The 9994-nt window shown below is 43.5% G+C and overlaps 1 protein-coding gene across 1 annotated transcript; it reads right to left on the bottom strand.

Moving 5' to 3' along the window:
• On the bottom strand, positions 6491-9994 carry LOC8080420 (MOB kinase activator-like 1A). Its single transcript, XM_021454184.1, has 7 exons — positions 9798-9994; positions 9597-9648; positions 8542-8650; positions 8199-8292; positions 7955-8088; positions 7677-7840; positions 6491-6771 (listed from the first exon to the last, which is right to left on the bottom strand). The coding sequence occupies exons 1-7, from the start codon at positions 9821-9823 to the stop codon at positions 6697-6699; spliced, it is 654 nt and encodes a 217-aa protein (XP_021309859.1). The 5' UTR covers positions 9824-9994; the 3' UTR covers positions 6491-6696.

Below are 9994 nucleotides of genomic sequence, written 5' to 3'. Positions count from 1 at the left end.
TTGCAGCATGCATGCACTGCACTCCTGAATCCCACTACTTGGTCATGAGCAGCCTCTCAGCTAGAGAACACTCCATTTCCATGTCAGGTTATAATGTATTAAAATTGCAACAATCACGTAGTTATAGGACCCGGTCCCGTTGTGGCATTTATAAGATGGTGGAAATGGATGTGGGATCATGCTCCAAAATGTGGTAGTGAAGGGCTGAAGGGCATGTTTGGTTTCCTATACCAAACTAGCATGGCTTGCAAAGCTAGTCTGTGGCTAGGCACAGGCATGCATGAGGTGGATGTTTGGTTGCTTATATTCACCCAGCTAAGTTGTATAGTAACGGTGCTTAGTTGTTTGGTTGCATGAGAACATTTCAAATTCAGGTGCAAGTGGAATTTGTTTTGGTATGCTACATGCAGTATAGGTTTGGTTACCTAGTACTAGCACTTGTAACGTCCTCGTACTAGCACTTATGATTTTACCACAAACAGATGCAATATAGTTGAATTGAGTACAAGGCACTAGTGATAAATGTTTACAACAACTTAGTAATTAAAATTATAATGATAATTACCTAGACTAAGATTATGGCACCCTTAACCATAAATGTACAATCCTTGGGCTTCACTGATGGTGCAACAAGATTCACATCTTAATTTTTCGTGGATCCATAAAAGGCAGAAGCTTCATCCCTCAACTTGTATTCTTGCAGCATGCACCGCACTCCTAAATCCCACTACTTGATCATGAGCAGCCTCCCAGATGCAGAACACTCTATTTGGAGACCAACATGAACATGTCATTGTAGCGTATTAAAATCGCAACAATCACAAAGGTTCTTACCGTGACCTTATATTTATTTACGCAGATATGGGAACTGGTGCCATTGTGGCATTTGTAAGATGGTGGAAATGGCTAGGATCCTGCTCCAAAATGTGGTAGTGAAGGGGCTCAAGGGTGTGTTTGATTTCCTATACCAAACTAGCCTGGCTTGCACCACTAAGCTATAGTTAGACCCTCCGTGGCTAGGCAAAGGCATGCATGAGGTGGATGTTTGGTTGCTTCTGCTAATTTAGTCAGGCTACACAGTAACATTGTTTGGCTGCCTGGTTGTATGTGAACATCTGAAATTCAGATGCAGGTGGAGTTTGTTTTGATGTTGTTTGGCTAGCTGGTTGCATGTGAACATCCTAAATTCAGATGCAGGTGGAGTTTGTCTTGATGCTACATGCAACACGAGTCTGGTTACCTCATATTATTAATAGTGATGATAAAGTTACCACATACATGTAAACTAGAGTTGAAATGGGTACAAGCACTAGCAATAGATGTTTATATGTATGCTGATACTAGCCTAGAGTCATAAGATTAGTTACTTAGTTAGTTAGTTGTTCATGTTGGTCTCTAAATGGTCACCAACTTTGATCTATAGTTAGTTGGAGCTGCATGTTAGCTACACAAAAGACTGGGAATACATCATCTACACATGTAGAGGGATATCATCACTGCACAACATATAGTCCACCAAGGAGTTATACATAAAAGGAGCTGCCCATAGAGTAGGGACTACACAAAATAAGCATCCACCAAAAAACACCAATTGCAATAGAGGTTGTTAGACCACCAGAAAGAGGACCCCCGCACAAAATATATATGGATCAACTAGCATGGACCAGACTTATTCATCCCCATAATGGTAGTACACTAAGACTTGTTGTCCACAAGATGGTTGTGCAACAATCAATTCCTCTTCACTAAAGCCACACATGTACGTGACAACGCCATGGAGGTTAGAATGCATAATAGGAACCTTTGTATCATGCACATCATCTATCATGCTTCTAAGGATAATACAATCCTCCTCAGATAGCATAAAGTTAATTTTAGTTGGAGAAAAATAATAATTTATAATTAAATAAATCTATACATAGATTATATTTTTTGCATTCATCTTACTTCAGTTAATTTTATTATGTGGAAATGAGTTTAAACTCGATAGGATCAACTTTTTTAATTGAAGCTTAAAAATGAGTTTATAGAATTTAAAAAGTTTTTAAAATCTGCCTATATGGTTTTGGACAAAATCCCAATCACCCAGCCCACCAAATCTCCTGCTCTCTATTTTCCTTTCAGCCTACAACCTCTTCACAAGCTAACTTTAGGCCAACCTATCCCTTTCCTCACCCATTCCCTCTTTCTTTGTGACAGGCCTCGACCCGACAAAAGGTTCTTGTTTAGTTTTGGTAATTGAGTGACAACTTAGGTGGACTAATAGTGTTTATGTGAGATACACAGGAGATTAGTCCACAGGTGATAACATGATGATGGAGGAGCTCATTGCATATGAGACATGACATGGAGTCATGTGACCAAGGTGGAGAAGATCAAGATGAGGCTTGGCTCGATGGACCGGTTGCAAGAGTGAAGGGCAAGTCGGAGGCTTTGAAGCGAGGGACCGCGTGTGACGGTGAAGCTTGAGCAAGACTTAGCGCCGATGGACCGAGGCAACGGTGAAGAGCAAGTGAGGTCAAGATCGATGAACCAATATGGTCATGTGATGATATGAAGTGGATCGTATCATTTGGTAATTGGTTGGTGCATGTGTTGCATCAACATTGGAGATGGAATGGAAAGCGCAAGGCAAAGGTATAACCTAGGGCTTTTTCATTTCACCGGTCATAGGTGTGTAGAGAAGTATATGACCGGATTTAGGATAGATGGCCGTACTATCAAGAGGGGCAAACTTGTTTGCATATCGGTCATCTAGTGCCACTTGAGCGATCTAACTTTGCATATGTGTTAGGATCGAGTAGCGTAGCAAGTTGAGAGGCTAACTCCTTTGGAAAAATGTTTGTGAAAAGCTAACACACATGCACTTTGGTGGTGGACACTTGTTGGTGTTAGCACATTTACAAAGGAGGTGGAGTTCCTAGGGTTGAGAGGCGCTTTTGAGAAAATTAAGTGCATATTTTCTATTGCGCCGGTGGGAAATTTGGAGAAGTTGCAGGAGTGTTTCTCTGGAGAAGTTGCAGGAGTGTTTCTCGCTGAGAAACACTCACCGGACGCTGGTGTTGGCAGCACCGGACGCTGGTCCAGAGCGTCTGGTGTGGTGTCTGTGGTGCAGGTGTGCACCGGACGCACCGGAGTGAGTCCGGTGCTCAGCGTCCGGTGTGCGGGCGGTTTGGCGACCCTCTCTGCGCATGAGTCCGGTGAGCACCGGACGCTCAGGGTGCGTCCGGTGGCTCGCGTCCGATGACTCTGCGAGTTTGCGGAGCTCTCTGCGCACGGGTCCGGTGTGCACTGGACGCGTCCGGTGTGACGCAGTAGAGCGTCCGGTGGTGCTATGCAGGCGCGCGTGTGCAGTAGCCGTTCGGTAACGGTCGAGTTCAAACAGCTAGTGACACGTGGCTGATGCCTGAGCACCGGACGCTAGGAGTTGAGCGTCCGGTGGCTCCCTGTGAGCGTCCGGTGCCCTTGTGTTTTGCCCAGTGAAGGGGCAACAGCTAGTTTAGCCCTTGGGGCTATAAATAGAAGTGGTGGCCGGCTTTGGCTGGTGCTGAGCACCCTTGGGACTTAGTGTCCATGCTTGGGGAGTGCTAGTAAAGCCTCTAACCCACTTATGCTTGATAGTGATCATCCGATTGTGTGAGTGAGCGATTCTAGTGCGTTGCATTGAGAGATTACATCGAGTGGCACTAGGTGTTCGTGTTGCAAGCCGGTGGTGCTTGTTACTCTTGGAGGTTGCCACCTCCTAGACGGCTTGGTGGCTTGTGACTCCGTCGAAGCACGCAAGAAGATTGTGTGGTGCTCCGAAGAAGAGATTGTGAGGGGTACGGTGCTCACCCCACGGGGATCGCGAAGAGCAACTCTAGTTGAGCGAGACGTGAAGAGCGACAAGTGGTCCGGCCGGGTCAAGTGCTAGAGCTTGTGGTAAGCACTCCACGTGGGAGAGTGTGACTTGCGGGTCACCACTAGCAAGACGACCGGCGGCAACCTTGGAGCTTGTCTCAACGGGGACGTAGCTTGGTGGCAACCAAGTGAACTTTGGGAGAAAAACATCGTGTCAACATTGTTCTTCCCGTTGGTTTGCAAGTCCCTAACACAAGCTTATGCTTACATTCTTATACTTGTGCTTGTGTAGTTGCTCTTGTAATTAGTTAGCTTGTGTAGCTTTCTAGTTACCTTCTTGCTTGTGTAGCTAGAAGTAGTTCCCTTGCGTGACTAATTTAGTTTGTGTAACCTTGTTAGTCACTTTGCTTAGTTTGTGTAGCTAAGTTTTTTTTTTGCGCTCTCTAATTTGGCATTGGTTGCCTTGTTATTGAGCTTGCTAATGAGCTTAGGCTTTGTGCGCTTTGCCTCACTAGTTTGTGTAGGAGCTCCCCCGGTTTGCAAAGTACTAGTTGCATAGGTTTGTGTGACCTTGCTCCTAGAATTGATTAGGTGAGCTCTTGCTAAGGTAGCACCTTGCTTGCTTGTTTAGGATCTTTTCAAGGTGCTAGAGAACTTAGATAGAGGGGTGTAGTCTTGGCTTGACCGATAGTTTTAATTCCGCATTTGTTTCGGTTAGCTGGCGCGTTAAGTTTTAGAAAAGACTATTCACCCTCCCTCTAGTCCGCCGTCTCGACCTTTCACCCGAGAAACGATCTTTTCACTTTCGTATGACACTAGCCTAGCTCTCCCACCCTCTTTCTCTGTGTGTTTGTCTCTCTCTACCATGCGTTGCATGGCCGATATAGTTTGGTGACTTGCATCTAGCCAGTCACACCGTAACTTACTCTACCACATCTATCATGCAAGAACTTACCAAGGGTTGCCAACAATTTCATCCTAGGATTTGGCTTTTCACCCATGAAAGATAGGCCATGAGAGCCGCTCTCTTCATTCAACGAGTACTCTCATATTGAGGGGCTAGAGGATGGTTTATTGGTCCTACCAAGGTGTGTGCTATGACACGACTATGTGTGCTACTCTTGAATTAAAGCTCTATATGGCTTACGATTTAAACCTTAGAGGCTACAACTTTATCATAACAACTAAAGAAAAGGTTCATAGTGATCCCTGCCTCCTAACTTTGTAGTGTTGATGGATAGATAGATCCTCGGCACATGGGTATCATGGTTCACCGATAAAGTTGTGCAAACTCTTTAGAGCTAACTAACTCATATATCTACCATGCTCTCCACCATGAGTGACCCGAATCCTATTTTATTAGATGATTTGACAAATAGCTTGGGTTATGTATAATCCTGATGTTAATTACTTACTTATTCTTACATGGGAGCTCTAAACATAACTATCAACTTAGGTTTAACAAAAAACATGACCAACTAAAAACCCTTATCATAGTGTAGCCCTAGCCGTGTCAAGCCTTTTAAGTCTCTTGCATAAATTCATGTTATGATTGTGCAGTATGCGCTTACTTTCTTAAATCCAACAAAATCCTGAATGTGTACTAGATAGTGGATCTTATGAATTTTTATAAAGAGATCCAAGAATGCTATGCGAGTGCTCCCATTCATCCATGCCTGTGGAGAAAGGAGGACCAAATGGAAGTTTAACAGCTGTGTTTCACTGTGCTTTTTTACTTATATAGGTCTTAAAAGTCTTAGTGTACGTAATAATGTTATCAATATATAATAAATGATTCTTTTTGATATATTTTTATGATTGACGATATATGTATCTTGTGGTCATCTTGTACAAACCAGTTAGCGCTTGGTTTTATTTGTAGAACTAGGTGTGATAGTATCATGTTGTTAGATCAGTCTCAATGGAGAGTTCTATTGTGTTGTTTACAAGACTGTCATGTCATATAGAATGAAATAAAACTTTGATAAAATACTTACACTCGATGCAAAGTTTTATTCCATGGTTTTATAGATATTTAATGCTAAGACTCAAAGAGTTGGTAATCACGCCAAGAGAGTTTCATCCCCATGAGACTCATTTTTTCTCTCTCTTCATTAAAGCATTGCCATGCCATAAAAAATACATATATGACAAGCTATTAAATATAAATGAAATTCTAAGAAAACTTTGGTGAGTTTAGGAAGGTGAGAACCAGTTTATAATCCTTATTATTACAAATATAGTGCCTCCAGGTTAACCCTTTTATATGAAGCAAAGACAAAAGTGTAAGAGATGTGCTATGCGTATGTAGGCCTGTTTCACGTCCGGAGCTGGGCCAAATAGTGGCAGGCTAAATTTTATACATATACATATATGAGCACACCACATTCCCACAATTAAGATGATACATATCATATTTTTTTAGGGTTTATCCGGTTTCGAGGGTGAAAGCGTCCTACGTTCGGTGGTAAGTGTACATATATGAGCTCACCGCATTCCGCACAATTAAGATGATATGATCATAGGGTTTATCTGGTTTCGACAGTAAGAGTGTTCTACGTCCGGTGTTAAGAGTGTCCTATGGTTTTAAAAAAAATCGAACTACCAAGAAAAGGTGAAGCTAAAAAAAAATAGAACGGAAGCACCCAACTGACTCTGATCAAACAACACTCCATTTTCACTGAAAAAGTTGCGATCAACAGCTGCCTCCTACTGCTAAGGAACACATACATCCGTGGCAGAGTAGCGAAACCACTAGCCTATGCTTCCAAAATGTAGATGGAGATGTTCCATCCGAAATGACCAAATTAGAAGGAGAGGGGAAAAAAATCTCGGCAAATCAAAGTCTCTCTCTGGTTAATAACCAAGTATTATGGGCTCAATCAACTCGTTGAGGGGAGCCAGCTCTGCCCTATCGATCAGCCGGAACTCCTGCACCACAGAAAAAATAAACGAGATTAAAAATTTGCAGTAACTACATTTGCACGATTGCATAATTGCATTGCGGCATTATCGGCTAATCATCAGGGCTAGTCTTATTGTGCACTATCAAGCACTCAATCGAGTTCATCCTAGTGTTGGACAGAACATCGTCATTATAAGGAAGGCATGGGATAAATCGAATGATCCTTATATGTATAATTTTATATCGATCGAACGATTATATGGCCCCAAGCAAGTCTTTGCGTGCTGAATGATGCATCACAACTGCTAAAGCAACAATCTAAAACAACAGGGCAAAGGTGTTCGAATCATTGCACCAAAGGCAGCCCCTCTCTTCTTTCGTACATGGAAAGAGGGTTCCTACTTCAACATAGTGTTCCAGTGGTGCCGGTAGACATACCGAACCTGGTTTGCTGGCAAGCTGGACTACTGAAAATCTTTTAGCTTTCATGAGAGGAACGTCAGCAGGTGAAAAAGATACTATTTGGAATATAGAACCAAGCTAGCTAGCTATGAAAACTGAGCTGGATGCATGATAAATATAGTTTAAATGCTAGTACAATCAGTCAATCAGCAAAACAAGACTGTCAAAAGAACAACTTCTTCATAGAAAACAAAAGCAGATTACCAACAGCCACAACTTAAAATACTAGTACACATAATAACCTATCAGGATGTAAAATTGGTAATTCTGCGAATAAGAAGGAGCACTAAAACTCTTTTGAGCCAACTATTGGCGAGACGATATATATAAGAATAAAAGGGGACTTGCTATTTTATTTTTTTATTTTATTTTTGTTTTTAGAAAAAAGAAAGAAAGAAACTATACTACCAAGGTGGAAATGTGACAAGGGGGTGCTGGAAATGTAACAAACAATTGGATGGAGAATTACCAATGTGAAGAGTGTGAAGTGCTTGAAGCAAGTGTTGAGATGTGCCTCTTCCTTGAGCTTCACAATCATCTGAAAGTGGGAGTGGTATATGTGTGCGTACACCCTGAAGAGGCGCTTGAAGATTGTCTTGACGACATCACGGAAGTTGGGAGGGAAAGGAGCCCCTGTTGGCATCACAATGTCGAACCAAACACCACATGATCAGACTACAAAGTCTCAAATAATCAAAATGCAGTCTTTCAGTGCTCTTATGCTTTGCGACCAAATAAACTAATTACCGAGCTTTTGAGGGAATATGGTTTCTTCGTCGAGCTGGGTTTCTATCCAGTCCATGAGGTACTCCACGTACTTCGGTGCAGACACCTCGATTGGCCTCTTGATCTTGGCTCCATCAGCCCACCTGTACTCGTAACTACAGGGACAATTTCATTTTCATCAGACAGTTTGCAAGGTGACACACTTTCTTATATGATTAATTATCTGCTTGGCTGAATTTGTGGGCATCAAAGAAAGATAGCCTACCTTGGTCCGGCTGACATGGTCGGGCATGTCGCTGGCGTGCAAAACTCCATCAGGGTGCCGTACAGAATGTTCACTTGGTTGAAGAAGTCAACAGCTGCCATCACAGAAGCACAACAGGTTAATGCACTACAGGCTGGAGTGCCTTCAACACTTGAACTAAAGCACTGAACAAAAGAGCAGTCCAGCTCCAGCATAGTACTGCTACTGCCATAGAAACATTGCCATCAAAGGCTAGCTTGTTCATACTGTACTAGGGCTTAATGTGAAGAAACACAAACAGGGATTTGAGTCTGAACACGGGAGATTAACAACTGGGACTAAGGATGGAGGATTAATTAATTACTGTTGACAGCGAGCCACTCGTTGAGGTCCTCCCCGATGGGCAGACGGACCGCCTCTCGCAGGTTACCACTGCCGAGGGTGGCATCGATGTGCCTTTTCAGCTGCATCCCCTGCACATATGTGGCAAAAACAGTTGCGAAATTTTCAGCTTCGTGGTCAGAATAGAGAATGATGGTGATATGCATAGGATAGGAACGCATATGTAAAGCAGCAAAGAGAGAACAGCATGCAGGGTATGATGCAGCTAATAAGTTGCGGATTACACGTCAATTCTCGTAACTGACAGCCTGCAATTCGCTCCACCCTAGAAATCCTATACTTTTTGTTAGCTGGCTCCAAATTAATTCAGTTTCAGCCCCTGTAAACAGCTTTCCAAGAAAAAGAGTTCTGGCGGTGCAAGAAAGCTAGGTATATGCGTTACAACTTCCAAGGAAACAAGTCTACAGAAGGGAAAAATGAAAAGGTGCATGTTTTTGGTTGCTGGTAAATAAAAAAGGCCAATTGGTTTGGACTTGGGAGGCAAACAAATGAAGAAATTAAAATACTACCACAGAAGACAGTAAGGAACGCATCTCCAACTGACTGATTTCTCAGGAAAGGATAGCAACAGTGTTTAGAATTTAGATGGAGTTGAGCTAGGCAGGTAGCTGGACAGGCAACAGCAGGATATAAACTAAAGAGAGGCATGGTGTGCTCAATTTTCGCGGAGGTAATTCATTTTGTCGTCAGAGCTGAAAATTCAAAGTTGAGCAACTGCCAATCCTGATGCTTCGTGACCAGAATTATTATGTGCAGAGCAGAGCAGAGCAGCGTATGTAAATGTGGTGGATGCAGTTCTTCCTCTGGATAATAAATTAAAACCCTGAGAATGAGAATCGGAACTTATCCAAGCCAAGCGGGTTTCTTATGAATTCGGGGGAGAAATATATATAGATAAAGCCCGCATTGGTAACATGCCAATTGATGATGATGATGATGATGATAAGAAAACGAAACAAGGAAATCGACAAGGCTACTGGCAAGTCCGGCGTGACATGCATGCGCGCGCGGGCGTACCTTGTTCCCGGACGGCGCGCTCTTCTTTGGCCTGAAGGTTCTTTGCTGGTTTCTGCAAGCACGCACAGCACGGCACGGCGTGAGTCAGACAACTCAGACGACGGGATCGATCAGCAAGCAGCCGACATCAGAAATCGATTCGATGATGACGCGCGCGCGGCCGCGGAGGAGGAAGAATATAATCGTCGTCGGCATGCTGACCTGCTGCCGCGGCCAAAGAAGCTCATCTTCCTCTCCGACTCCAACCGATCTCCTCCTCGTCGGTGGCGGCGGCGGCGGCGGCGACAGCTAGCTGCTGGCGAGCAGAAGCTGAGTCGGCGACGACGAACCCGCCTCTGTTGGGCTAAATTGACGGTTCTTGTGAGCCCCCAAACCCCTGGCAGAGAGAGAGAGTATAT

This window comes from Sorghum bicolor, chromosome 1 (assembly GCF_000003195.3).
Source record: "Sorghum bicolor cultivar BTx623 chromosome 1, Sorghum_bicolor_NCBIv3, whole genome shotgun sequence".
Taxonomy (NCBI): domain Eukaryota; kingdom Viridiplantae; phylum Streptophyta; class Magnoliopsida; order Poales; family Poaceae; genus Sorghum; species Sorghum bicolor.
The sequence above is the reverse complement of the archived record's forward strand: the minus strand, read 5'-3'. Positions and strand labels throughout refer to the sequence as shown.